The sequence below is a fragment of the Nicotiana tabacum genome, chromosome 3, assembly GCF_000715075.1.
Source record: "Nicotiana tabacum cultivar K326 chromosome 3, ASM71507v2, whole genome shotgun sequence".
NCBI lineage: Eukaryota > Viridiplantae > Streptophyta > Magnoliopsida > Solanales > Solanaceae > Nicotiana > Nicotiana tabacum.
This window is the reverse complement of record NC_134082.1, coordinates 53,419,841-53,434,205: the sequence shown is the minus strand read 5'-3', so window position 1 is coordinate 53,434,205 and position 14,365 is coordinate 53,419,841. Positions and strand designations below refer to the sequence as shown.

The 14,365-nt window shown below is 36.5% G+C and overlaps 1 protein-coding gene across 7 annotated transcripts; it reads right to left on the bottom strand.

The window, feature by feature from the left end:
- Positions 1–276: 276 nt before the first annotated feature.
- On the bottom strand, positions 277–10,268 carry LOC107819343 (protein GET1). Of its 7 annotated transcripts, none has more exons than XR_012707535.1 (7): positions 9,989–10,265; positions 9,248–9,327; positions 8,180–8,250; positions 7,619–7,689; positions 7,350–7,544; positions 7,211–7,260; positions 277–647 (listed from the first exon to the last, which is right to left on the bottom strand). XR_012707535.1 is itself a non-coding variant. In XM_016645445.2 (7 exons), the coding sequence occupies exons 1-7, from the start codon at positions 10,094–10,096 to the stop codon at positions 576–578; spliced, it is 534 nt and encodes a 177-aa protein (XP_016500931.1). In that variant the 5' UTR covers positions 10,097–10,268; the 3' UTR covers positions 277–575. The 7 variants fall into 7 exon arrangements, 6 of the variants coding, with proteins under 6 accessions (XP_016500931.1, XP_016500930.1, XP_016500934.1 ...); XM_016645445.2 differs by having other exon boundaries at positions 7,448–7,529; positions 9,989–10,268; XM_016645444.2 differs by having other exon boundaries at positions 7,448–7,544.
- Positions 10,269–14,365: the final 4,097 nt, after the last annotated feature.

Below are 14,365 nucleotides of genomic sequence, written 5' to 3'. Positions count from 1 at the left end.
TTAGTTCTGCTTAAGTAGGGTATTCAAGTATAAGCCAGAAAAGAGTTATCGAATTCCACGAGGGTAGCCACTTTCTTCTTTGACCCAAATAAGCATCACACAAAGAACAAAAAATGAAAGAAAAAAGAAGTGACTTAAAAGAACAAGCTGAATGAGTTAATAAGATTATTCATACTACTCCCTCCGTTTACTTTTACTTGGCACGTTTTGACTTTTTATGCCCCTTAAAAAAATAATAAATGAAATGCATAATGTAGACTTCCCCATCCTTGTGAAACAAAATCAGAAATGCTAACAATATATAACCTAAATAGACAATATTCAATCGAGTGAACAGCCTTATGCTTTCTGTGGCAATGGCACTGTTGGCACTACCATACAAACTTTATGCTTTACTCCTCACTAATAATCTTTTCAAAAATAAGACAGTAATCGATAGGTGATAAATGAACACCAGACAAATAAATAGTGCATGTTAATCGCAATCAAATAAATATATATCAGTAGGCAGACCATCTTGGTTCTTTTCAATTGATGTGTAGTTTCTTCGCTTCAAATTACTTTGCTCTCCTATCCTACTTGAATATTTTCCGGCAGATAAGTTTGCTGACTCTAGTCGAGAATATTAACCATGGAATGATTCCCACCTGCAATTACATTACACAAGTTAGCCATAACATTGTTCAAACAAAAGATAGGCAGCTTTGGAAATGGACGTAATTAATGAATACTGGCTTAAGATCATATCATATTGGCACATTCAACCAAATAGAAGTTGCAAAATGAATCAACAGAAAGTAAGAAAAATTAACAAAGACTGAGATCTTCAGAACTCTCAGGGTGTGTTGGGTACCAAGGAAAACATTTTCCAATTTGCCCATGTTTGGTTGGTTTAAATGTTTTAGAAAACATTTTTCTTATCAACTTATTTTCCTCCCATTGGAGGAAAATGTTTTTCTTATCAAGAGAAGGTAAAACATTTTCCAAAACTCCTTCTCAACCTTCCCCACCCTCACCAACCTACCCCACCCTTCTCTCCAAAAAAGGCATTTGTCTACCCACCCCACCCCTGTCCAGAAATTAAGTGAGTACATCCTTCTCTTTGAGTTGTCGTAAAAGACAAATAATGGGTTTCAAGCCTACGAGAGTCAACCTATCAAAACAGTGCTTCTCCCAACATTCTATTTGGCCAAGCTTATTTTTCAGTCAAAAGTGCTTTTTTAGCCATAAGTACTTTTTTGCCAAAATTAACATGTTTGGCCAAGTTTTTTGAAGGAAAAAAGTGCTTTTGAGTAGAAGCTGAAGCACTTTTGAAGATGTGAAATTGAGCTATGTAAATGAGATCTGAACCTTAGTTCTTAGAGAAGAAGAAGAAGAAGAGAAGAAGATCTGTTATTCGTTATTGAAGAAATGAGCTGAAGACCCAGCTATATACAATTCCCTCACTTCTCACACGTGCACCTCACATGCCTAACTAACTTGTGTAACTAACTTCTTAACAGCTCATTAATCACAAACAACAGCTCACTAGTCTTTTAACTGCTCTGCTTCTTCTTATTCTATTACTACCCCTAGAGCTGGAGGGTAAAAGACATCGAGCACTCCTAGCTTGTACAGGAGAAGCTGATGCTGGCCAACTCCTAAACCTTTAGTGAGGAGGTCTGCAAGTTGAGCTTGTGTAGCAATGTATTTAGTTTCAATAAGCCCTTCTTTCACCTTTTCTCGGACAAAATGACAATCTATGTCTATAAGCTTGGCGCGCTCATGAAATGTTGGGTTTGCTGCAATTTGGATAGCTGCTTTGCTATCACAATGAAGTTGGATTGGTCTGGAGATAGGCATACTTAAGTCTTGCAGCAATCCAACTAACCATATAACTTCTGCCACACTAGCTGCTATGCTGCGATACTCAGCTTCTGCTGAACTTCGACTAACAGTGTGTTGCTTCTTTGACTTACATGAGATTAGAGAATCACCCAGCTTAATGACATATCCTGTGAATGACCTCCTAGTGTTAGGACAAGCTGCCCAATTCAGAGTCGCAATAGGCTGTCAACTGAGTGGCTGAGTTCTGGCTTAGAAAAACCCCTAAACCAGGACTACCTTTGATGTATCTCACCACCCCTAATGTTGCTTCCCAGTGTGACCTCTTTGGATGCTGCATGAATTGACTGAGTACCTGAACTGTGAAGCAAATATCTGGAAATGTGATGGGGAGGTAAATCAGTTTGCCCACCAATTTTTGATAATTGCACATGTCTTCAAGCAAAGGGTCATCAGCAGCACCAGTCACTTTGTCTAGTTCAGCTGAGTTAGTCTGGTATTGGCTTCAAGTGGTATTGTAGCTGGCTTTGCACCACTGAGTCCAACATCAGAGATTAGTTCTAAGGCATACTTTCTCTGATTGAGAAGTATCCCTTGCTTTGATCTCAGTACTTCAATTCCTAAGAAATATTTGAGTTCTCCAAGATCTTTGACTTTGAAATTGCTGTGCAGGGTCTTCTTGGCTTCTTCAATGAGGTCCTTATCACTCCCAATAATGAGTAGATCATCAACATAGATTAAAATGATCACAATACGTCCTCTCTGTTTAGTGAACAAAGAATGATCATGAGGGCTTTGACAATATCCTGCTTGCAACAAGACAGTAGTTAGCTTGATATTACATTGCCTCGATGCTTGTTTGAGGCCATATAAAGATTTCAAGAGCTTGCACACCCTATACTCCCCCTGCCTGTGAAAACCTTGAGGAAAATTCATATAGACCTCTTCATATAAATCTCCTTGAAGGAAAGCATTATTAACATCCATTTGGTATAAAAACCAGTTCTTTGAAGCTGCCACACTAATGATTGTTCTGACAGTGACCATTTTTGCAACCGGTGAGAAAGTTTCATGATAGTCTAGCCCTTCTCTTTGTGTGTACCCCTTTGCTACCAAGCGAGCTTTGTACTTGTCTATCTCCCCATTGGCCTTGTACTTGATTTTATGTACCCACTTTGACCCTATAGTCTTCTTTCCAGCAGGTAGCGGAACTAACTCCCAGGTTTTGTTCCCTTCTAATACATCAATCTCATGTTGCATTGCTTGAATCCAATTGTGATCACTAGAGGCCTCCTTGAATGATCTGGGCTCTGTTGGTATAGAGAAGGAGCCTAAGTAAGCTTGATAGGAGGGGTTAAGATGAGTGTAGGTCACATAATGGGATATAGGATAGGAACAATGTGCCTTTGGCTTGACAGTAGTGATGTAGTCACTAAGCCAAATTGGAGGTCTGATTGTTCTGCTTGGTCTCCCATGAGTGTGTTCTTCAATAGAACCATGTTGCTCATGATGTTGATCTGCTTGATCTTCTGTTGTTAACTCAACTGGTTGAGTTACAGCTTGATCAAATCCTGTAGCTGCAGGAGCTTCAAGTGTCTGTGGTTGATCCACTGCATCATCTGAGTCCAATAATGTATCTGGGAGATTAGCATCATCTGTGTCCAATGCTGCATCAAAAGGATCAGGTGAATCAATGGCTGAACTTTCCACAGCAGGTGCTGCTTCTCCTGGTTCAGGTATTGGTTCTGCACTAGTAGGATGTTGTTCATGAGTACCTCATGCAGGTGGCTGAATTATACCTGCATTTAAGGTCTCTTTAAACAGAAAAATGTCACATAATTCTTCTTGAGTCCCAGTTTTAAAAGGGAACAGTGATTCCTTGATCTGAACATCTCTGCTAACAAAAAATTGATGATCTTCAAGATCATATAACTTGTAACCTTTTTGAGTTTCTGAATATCCCACAAATACTATCTTCCTAGCTCTTGATGTGAATTTGTCACCTCTAGGTAACCTGCTTGCATAGCAGAGACACCCAAACATCTTTAAATGAGATAGTTAAGGTACCTTATCATGCAATAACTCAGATGGTGTTTTTCCTTACAGCACTGTGGATGGCAACCTGTTGATCAAGTATACAGCAGTTCTTCCAAAATTTTATAGGCATTGAACTTTGAAAGGTTAATGCTCATGCCACCTCTAGTATCTGTCTATGCTTCCTCTCCACAACTCCATTTTGTTGGGGAGTGTACGGACAACTGCTTTGATGAATCACACCATAGGAAGCAAGAAGCTCATTACATTTTGAATTAAAGAACTCACTACCATTATCACATCTAAGGATTTTAATATTCTTGTCAAATTGATTCTTTATTAAAGCAAAGTTCTTCAATACTACAAACACTTCACATTTAGATTGAATCGGACATATCCAAGTGTATCTGCTGTAATCATCCACTATGGTAACAAAGTAGTGCATTTTATCATATGTAGGTTTTCTGTATGGACCCCATACATCTAGATGCATCAATTGAAAAAGGCTACTTGATCTACTGTTGCTATTAGGAAATTTTAGTCAGCTTTGTTTTGCCAAGGGACAAATTTCACAGATCCTAATAGTTCAGCATCTACTTTATTCTTGACATCTACAATGTGTTGTATTGCTCCAATAGAAGGATGCCCTAGTCTCCAATGCCACAGCTTTCCACTATTGTCCTCCTTATGAATTGTTGCTCCCATTGCAGGTTTTATTGCCTCTTGCAATATGTACAATCCTTCCTTTTCTTAACCAATCCCCAGAACCTTCCCATTGTGGAATCCCTGAAACACATAAAAATAAGGAAAAAACAAAAGCCACACAAGAAAGTTGTTTTGGTTATCTTGGACACTGAAAGCAGATTAAACTTGAAATCTGGCACATGTAGTACATTCTCGAGCATATAGCTTCCTAAAATCATTGCATCTCCTATACTTGTGATTTCTGCTCTACCACCAGTAGGAACTTGAAATCTACTGCTATTTTGATCTCTCGGTGTTCTAAAAGTAGTCAGCAACTCCTTATATGGTGTAATATGATGTGATGACCCTGTATCTATTATCCATTCACAAGCAAAGTTGTTGGATAACAGTGAGGTCATACCTGCCATGTTACCTGCTATATTATCTGCATTGTCACTGGATGTTGGCTTGTTCAGCATATTCAGTATCTGCTGATACTGTTGTTCAGTAAAGAAATGACCTTGTGCCTTTGATGAATTCATGTTTTCTCCTACAACTGTAGAATTGGCAAAAGGTCTGAATCTGCCAGATTGTGCCCTTTTCTTCTTGCTCTTAAAATCCTGTGGGTAACCAACAATTTTCCTTAAGTGTCCCTTGTATCCACGATGCTCACAGATTACACTAGGCCTTTTAGGCTTCAAAACTTGATGTGTTATTCCTGCTAACATTGTCAATGGATCCTTATTCACATCTACCACACCTAGTAACCTTTGACTTTCCTCTTGAGACACTATTTCATAGGCTTCATTTACCGACACTATAGGTCTCCTTGCTAGTAGATTACTCTAGGATTCATTAAGTCCCATAAGGAACTGCAACAACCTTTGTGATCTCACGTGTACAACATAAGGTAAAGATTCCTCACAATCACAAGAAGGAAGTGGAGCTAAGACATCTAATTCATCCTAACAATCCTTTATTTTAGAGTAATATGAAGTAACAGAGTCAGTGCCCTGTCTCTAGGTAGCGATTTCAGTCCACAAATGAAATATCCTAGTCAAATTCGATCTATCAAATCGCTCCTCAAACTCACTCCATACCTTCTTAGCATTGGATGCATACACGATACTAGCCATCAATTCTGTCGCGACAGTGTTTCCTATCCATGACAGAACGATAGCGTTGCATTTCTCCCACTGCTCTGCCAATTCTCCTCTATACATACTTTTGGCACAGGTTCCATCCATAAAACCTAATTTTCCTTTGCCTCGAAGAGCCGATTTCATTGCTCTACTCCACAGAGTGTAATTATTTGGCCTTGTGAGTTTGAGCAGAATTAGGACTAGCCCAAGCGCATCTCCAGCTTGAGGATACAGCGGATGATTGTGGTTAAGTGACATTACCTCATTTCCAGCCATTTTTACTGAGATCTGACCTTCCTGTTCTTCTGCAACTCACAAAATTGCACAAATCTGTGCTTGTTCTTCTGCGAATATCGAATTTACAGTTTCTCAGAGCATCGAAGTTACCCGCTCTGATACCATGTGAAATTGAGCCATGCAAATAAGATCTGAACCTTAGTTCTTAGAGAAGAAGATCTGTTATTCGTTATTGAAGAAATAAGCTGAAGACCCAGCTATATACAATTCCATCACTTCTTACACGTGCACCTCGCATGCCTAACTAACTTGTGTAACTAACTTCTTAACAGCTCATTAATCACAAACAACAGCTAACTAGTCTTTTAACTGCTCAACTGCTTCTTATTCTATTAGAAGAAGCAGAAAAAGGTAGCTTCTCTCCAAAAACACTTTTTTTGAAAAGCGCTTTTGAGAAAAATACATTGAAAAGCACTTTATAAAAGCTTGGTCAAATACGAACTGTTGCTTAAAAGTGCTTTACTGCTTTTCAAATTAATTAGCCAAACACAAACTACTTTTCACCAAAAGTACTTTTTGAAAAGCCCTTTTGACAAAGAGTGTGTCTGGTATAACAGAAAATAATTTTCGTGAAAAATGTTTTCTTGGAAAACAAGTAGTAATCTAATTCATTTTCCGGTGTTTGGTACGCAAATTAAGAAAAATAAATTCTCGAGAGTATTCATAAATAATTTAGATATAATAAACATGAAGCCATAAACTTTCGAATCCACAGATTTCATAAACTTCCAAACCGCAAAACTTTCAAAACTGCGAAATTTCAAACCCGTAAACACCCAAACGCATAAACTTCTGAACTCATAACTTTGGAACTTGTAAAATTTTGAACCTTTAAACAAATTTGAAATTGCAAAAAAGAAAAATAAGGTAAAAAAATAATTTTTTTTGCCGGGGTGGGGTGTAGGGGTAGTAGGGTGGGTGGTAACAGAAAAACTAAAATTTGAAAAGAAAAAAAAAGCCTTTTTGGAGAGAGAGAGTGGGATGAGTTGGTGAGGGTGGGGAAGGTTGAGAAGGAGTTTTGGAAAATGTTTTCCTTTTTCTTGGTAAGGAAAACATTTTACTCCATACCAAACACACCCAAAAGCATTTTTCAAAATAAGTAGATTTTAGAAGCATGGCCAAACAGGCTAAGACTCACACCCAAGACTTAAGCTCGTTACTACTTCATATAGTCACAGTTCTCCGAAAAAAGAAATTTCCAATGAATGCTAAATCCTCAAGGTAATTACCATGACGTTTTCATTCACATGACCTCCAGCTCGCCAAGACAATATCTTACCTGCAACGTGGAAGGTTATAGAAGATATCAGTTTCAAACATGCAAACAAATTAAGGCGGTGAAAGCAATTAAATGTGTATTGTGTCCACCTGTCACATTGAAAGGCACAACATAGCAGATTAGTGAATATGAATTTCAAGACATGCAGGTGTCGAGAAACCAAGCATACTAGAGGATAACACATTACCAAAAGGTTGCACGAGCTGCTTAGGTATGGAAGCCACAGGGATACGCCAAAACCATATAATCAGCAACAAGTACATTAGAAACTGTGTGATCAGCAGCTGATTAATTATCTTACAGTTAAAACAAAGGCTGCAAAAGTCTTGACTACCAAATTAAAGATTGCATGCATTACCTTTAAGATAATCAGGGTCTTTGTGTGTGAATCATATGACGATTTCATTTCTTTTCTGAGTTTTTCATGATCTGTATGGCACCAAATGTAGTAATTGAGAGTAAACAAAAACATCAACACTAAACGTACCTCAATCGCAAACTAGTTAAGATAGGTTATATGAATCCTCAATATCCATCTGGATTAATCTTGTACCCAATAATTTGGATTTAACAACAAACTAAAGGTTTTTTCACTAGGGGATCTCTTTACTTTTTGACTGGCATACAAATCCAAAACAAACTAGAACACATTCGGCAGAAAAGGATGAAATGTTAGTCCACCAACATGACTAAACTATCATCCCAACTAGCTAATATCACCTATTTCATTCTTATGCATCCATTATGTTCTATTCTTTGCTAAATCCACATAGGTTTATAGGTCAAATAGTTTTAAGTCCTAACAATAGGCAGGTGTATTTGGTACTTCAATATGAGCTAATTGTTCATGGAGTAGAATACATTGTCAATGGAACTGATAATTTGCTCTGAGATGACTATAACAGCTATTATGCCATACTTTTTACAAGTTCCTGCTCCTTGGCTGCTGCCATCCTCCTTAGTTTGGCAGCTTGAGCAAACGTTGAAGGCCTGAAATCAATATGAAAACAACATAAAGTTTTACAAACCATAGATACTGTACAAAATTAGCATGATCTAAAAAGTGAATTATCAACAAATGGCAATTCTCATTTTCTTAGATAAAAGCCCAGAAGGAACAGAAGAAATACTAGTATTTTGGTTGGAAAATTACTATTATCAGAATTATCAGCAACCTACTAGAAATACTATTTTGGCTAATTAGACATCATAACTTTTACCATAACGGGGGAATTACAGATATCATTCATGTGTCTACTTAAACCTACAATTTTGGTTTGCACCATCTATCATTACTATCGACACATAGTTTTCCATTCAATATAGCTTGAAAAACTAATGATACTCCATCCTTTGCAATATGACACTCTTTCCTTTTTGGAACATTCAAAAATGTTAGACACCATTTTATTTTCATACACTTTTCACAACCTTCAAGAATTGAAATTTATTAAATAATTCAAGCTTTGAACTTTGATATAATATTTTCTTTATCAAACTAGATCTTCAACAATTACTTTAACATTTTCGTTCATCATCAATTTTACAATATAAAAGTCAAATTAAAATCTTAAACTCAACCGCCAGTAAAATATCAACATATAGAAGGATGTAATTTGTCACATTCATGGAGAAAATTATAAAAAGTAAATATTGGTCAAGATAAGCTTTAAATATAGTCATGTAGAAAAAAATATAACACTCTGTGCAGAGGTAGAACAAGAATTTTATTTCTATGGGTTCTCAATCACGTTTAACTACTGAATCCATCACCTTATTCGGGTTATGGGTTCATAGTTCAATATTTTCAACAATTCCAATGAATTTTACATAGATAACTCCAGATCTAGGCTAAAAGATTTGAACCCATAACTATACTACTGGATACGCCACGTGGAAAACTCCAAAACGAATTACAATAGAAGACGTTGAATTCCTACCCAAGACTACATAAATATTAGTTACTCGAACAATTGGAATCACTTACTGCGACATGGCATTCGCCTCCTTTAGCAGCTGCTTAATTTCTGCGCGCAATTGCAACTCCCCGGCATTTACAGAAACTCTCTGAAAACAAAGATTGTTATATTAGACATAAGACAGTAGCAAAACAATTAACTGTTTAAGAAAAAAGAGTAGGAGATTCATGATTTATCTACAAACGGATTTGTGTTAACTGGTGACAAATCAACCATTCAAATACTTGACAGCTCAATTAAAAACAACTTTCTCCATAGCAAATGAATATTCAGCAATTGATGGTATTTTCTGCGCGTGTGTATATATATGTACACAGAACACACAGTCTTTCACTTCCCAGACACTGAGACACACTGTACGTATGTATTCATATCTTATCATTGTGAAATTAACATAAACCAAACGAAAAATACCAAATGAGTTTTAAGTTATATACTTGTATAGAATCTTCTACACTATCAGGTCACACAGAGAATATCTACAGGTAAGTCTCTTAAAATGTTACCTGCTAACCTGATGGTGTAAAAAATTCTTACATCAGACTTAGGAAATAGGTGACAAAATCAAGAGTGTATGAGATGAGAAAGTACATTACCATAAATACTCACTTATACTTTATACATGGATACTAGAATATACACACACATGCAGACATATACAGATATGTATCTAAACAGCAAATCATTGTAAAATTAACATAAACCAAATTTAAAAAATCTAAAAAAGAGGTGAAAATTAAGAAAAATACACTCATATTGATTTCGACATAGCGGGAGAGGTACTGAACAGCGACGACAATAAAGAATATCATCGGCGCGGCTACCGATCCTTCAAGTTTCACCATTGATTCTTCCATTTTCGCCTCTGAGGATTTTCCGCTCCAAGGGCTTTCTCCTGCTTAGCTATTTTGGCTTTGTGGATTCATGTCTGCTTCATTTTCGTTGCCTGTGCAGCCAATATGTCCGCAGATCTTTCGTGCTTTTTTCTCCAGTTTTCTGACACTTTTGGCTTTTGCCTTTTGTTTTGAAATTTTCATTATTTTTCTTGTCACGTATTTTAGATTACCTCTGAAAAAGTCAAAAGAAAAATGGCAAAGAAATTTGGGCCACTCGAAAATATGGCTTTGTAGAGTGGACAGTGAGAAATTCAAAAATAGCCACATTTACATGTGATCGTTCAAAAATAGCCACAGTTTCAAAGGTAACCGAAATTTAGCCATTTTTCATGTAAAGATAAATTTGAACGAAAATATTATTCAAAATCCGGAAAAATACTCCAGCATAATATATTGGAGTTCCAGTATAATATATCGGTCCAGCATAATATACAGGAGTTTGGAGCACCGGTGCTCCAGTCTCCAGTATATTATACTGGAGCCAGCAAAGTATATCGGTCCAGCATAATATGCTGGAAGTTCATACACAGGTGTACCGAACTCCAGTATTATGCTGGACCGGTCTTTGTTGCAGCAAAATAATGGCTATTTTTCATTGACTTGGTAAACATTGGTTATTTTTGAATGATCAATCCAAAAACTGGCTAGAACGTGCTATTTTAACGAATGGACAGGCCCATTAAACTTGGATTGGTCCAAGTAGCCGCTTGTAGCATTTCTATTCAAAAAATATTCAGTTTTTTAAAGTTACTTAAAATTAATTAGTTTTGGCACACATTAGACTAATAGGCCAAACTTCAAAAATCTGTTAAGAAATTAAGCTTAAAGTAACAATATAAAACAAGATAATGAATATATAGAATAAGAGATAACTTTCTTATTTCATCAAGTGTTTAAGTGTATACAATATTATTTTTCATCTTCTATTTATAGTATTACATGGAGGTATGCAAAAGAATGTCATAAACATGGCATTAAGCATTTGAGATCATGGAGAAAGATCACGGGGAGGTTATGGAAGCATGGGAGTTACAACCATAAGTATTGGAGTAGTGGGAGTTATGGAGATAATGTGGAAAAGTAGTAGGTATTATTCCTTTGGTGGTTATGGATATCCACCATAATTTAATATTTTATAACACTCCCCCTTAGATGTCCATAGATAATGTGACTCGTTAAAACCTTACTAGGAAAAAACCCTGTGGGGAAAAAATCTCAGTGAAGGAAAAAAAGTACACATATCTAGTAATACGCATTACTTGCTGCCTCATTAAAAACCTTGACAGAGAAACCTAATGGGGTAAAATCTTAGCCAAGGAAAAAAGAGTACAATGCATATTTGTCTCCCCTGATGAAAACATCACTTTATTTCTCCGAGATGACGTGTTCCCATCCTGTATATCAACTTCTCAAATGTTGAGTTTGCTCATGCTTCATTTAGCAGAACCACCAAACTATCAAGTGAACAAATTTGTTGAACATCTATTTCACCGTTCAGTAAAAAATGTGTCTGATAAAGAACTTTGATGAAATATATAATTAATCATGTCTCCTTCAATATATCCTTCTTTCAATTAAGATAAGAAAATATCATCGTCTTCACTATTATTGGAATCTTCTCTGCAAAGAAAAGCCACACATCCGTTGTGTGTTGAGTCACTTGCTTTATCAGCTACTAGTATATTGACATGACTTGAATAAGCATCAACAATTGACTGCATTGTAAAATAATAATATGACAGTACCCTCACATACAAATAGATTGTTTGAAGAATGAACTTTAGAAAATATTTGCATTTGTTTAACCAACAAAACCTTGATAATATTTGTTAGATTAAACAAATCATATCAAAGATTCCTTTTTCAAAATAATACTAATAGTATTTCAATATCTTCATATAGGAATAAAATTATATCTCGCTCGCATATTGTTATACTCATGGTTCTAGCAAGATACATTAGTACACCACTTACAATAGACACAAGAATAAAGCATGTACACCCATGATTTCCAATCCACATAAGTATTTGTTGAAGCTTTATTTAATAAATTTCTTGGGAGCCTTAAAATGCTTCAGAACAGTTCAAATCCTTCAATGAATTTTATATACGCATATCAAAATTATTCAGGTATTGCCAGACTAAAATTTGAAAGCAACTGCTGATGTCGCCCAAACTCACACCACAAGTATATGTAGTAAGGCGGTCGAAGTAATAATAAATCCCAACATGAGTCAGGGTAGAATCCTCAGGGAGTTAGAATTGAGATTATGTATATTTAGTGCAATTGTGTGATGTGCCTCAAATTACTCTTCCACATTCTTATTTGTTGTTGTTTTTAATTCTACTATTGATTGAAAATATGAAACTAGGAGACAATATTTTTTTATTTTGGTTGTTTTTCAAATGGTAAAATATGTAGGGTCGTAACTTCCACCCAGGTGGTTACCTAATGGGTTGTAAATTCTAGGGCAATTTTGATTAGTCGAGGTTGTAGTACAGCAATCACACGTAATTACCCACTCTATACCTCTCGGTAGTTTGAGTGATTTTGCCCAATTTGGCCTTCTCAAGTCCAAATGGGTATTGCACAAAACAAGTGATATATGCTCAAGTTGGGTCATACTATCTCTAGGTTTGAACCTTTAATTGGGTCTATCAATTTCTCGAGTTCACCCCAATTTCTTGTTAGTCAAGTTTTCCTAGACTTAGTCTCTTTTTCTCAAGTAGAGACTAAGTCAAATAGGCGTGAATCAATATTTGCAACCATTGATTCTACAATTCAAGCATGAGCAAGGCTAAATATCACTAACCCAATCACAAAAAAGCCCTAAATCAAATACCCTTTAGGTACCCACACTAGGGTTGGGCCACAACCCTAGCTAGAAATTTAGCTACTCATAAAAATTGAAGAAATACAATAAGAATTTAAGATAGAATGCATAATAATTGATTAGAGAAAGAAAATCTAATGTTTAGACGCTAATCTAGTACAAAATTACTCAAAACAGTAAAGAAAACAGCTCAGGCGCTCTCCCAATACAAAACTTAACCTAAAAATAACAAAAAGTTCTATTTATACTAAGCTGAAAATATCTGACAAAAATGCCCCTACAAAGGTTGTGCGGCCGCATAATTCTAGTGCGATCTGCACAATGAGCTTCTGCGGCCGCACAATTATCGTGCGGTCCGCATTCTTTGGAACTTGGGCTTGGAACTTTGGGGCTTCTGTGGTCTGCATAAAAATGAGTGCAGATGCGCTTCTGATTATGCAGTCGCACAAAAATGATGCGGTCCGCATGCCTTCAGCTGGCCCAAAGAGTACTCTCTGAATCTCCTCTCTATGGCTGCACTGCTGGCCTTTTTGCCCTATTTTGATTCGTGTTCACTTTTGACTCCTTTATGAGTTTATTTTGACTTCATTGTCTTGTTTCCCAATATTCCTGCAAGTAAGCACATTTCGTTAGTTTTTGGGAATACCTTTAAGCATGTTTGAGCTAAAACGCAAGTAAAATAGAGCAAATAAGAGGTCAAAATCCCTACTTATCAATTCCCTCAAACATAAGCTTTTGCTTGTCCGCAAGCAAATAAGCAATTCCCACCTTCACTAGAAAAAGAGATATTTCAACTAGCCTAAGGTGAATCAATTACACGTCAATTGGGACCAACAATTACCCACAACACATATGAATTATCAACAACACAATGATTTGACTTTTTGAGTACAATAGTTCTAGTATGACACTAGAGCATCAAGAGTTGACTCTATTCATCAAGGAAGCTCGCTCTTTCACGTAGGTCATTGCGGATCCCAAGCTCCTCCTCCTCTACTCTCCATTAGCAAATCTCACTTTAGACTGCAACACTTGAAGCAAAGATTGTGAAAAGTTCGCTCATCTCTCTCAAAAGAACGTCACAAGTCCGGCTTTAAGTACCATAAGATTACCCCTTATGTAAATCACCACTAATGTAAGCTCACTCAACTTGAAATTATGTAGGGCTTTTGCGGGATATAATGAAGACTTTTGGACCAAGGTAGGACTTGTTGAAAATATAATGGTTTCATATTTCCTTAAGCACTCCATATTCTCTTTTTGGCTCATACTTTCTCGACTCTTTGAGTCATTTTCTTCCTCCTCGGGGGAACTAGAGAGACGTAATGTCACTCTTTCTTGATCATGACATTCATTTTTCTCCTTTTCTATTTACTTCAGCCTTTCATCCTTATTT

Excerpts from the sequence above, each read along its gene's own strand:
- LOC107819343 (XM_016645444.2), bottom strand. The coding sequence starts at position 10,096 with ATGGAAGAATCAATGGTGAAACTTGAAGGATCGGTAGCCGCGCCGATG. Across the intron at positions 7,690-8,179 it reads GGAGCAGGAACTTGTAAAAA|ATCATGAAAAACTCAGAAAA; the intron begins GTATGGCATAAT and ends GGTGCCATACAG. Across the intron at positions 7,261-7,447 it reads GCAGCTCGTGCAACCTTTTG|GTAAGATATTGTCTTGGCGA; the intron begins GTAATGTGTTAT and ends TCCACGTTGCAG.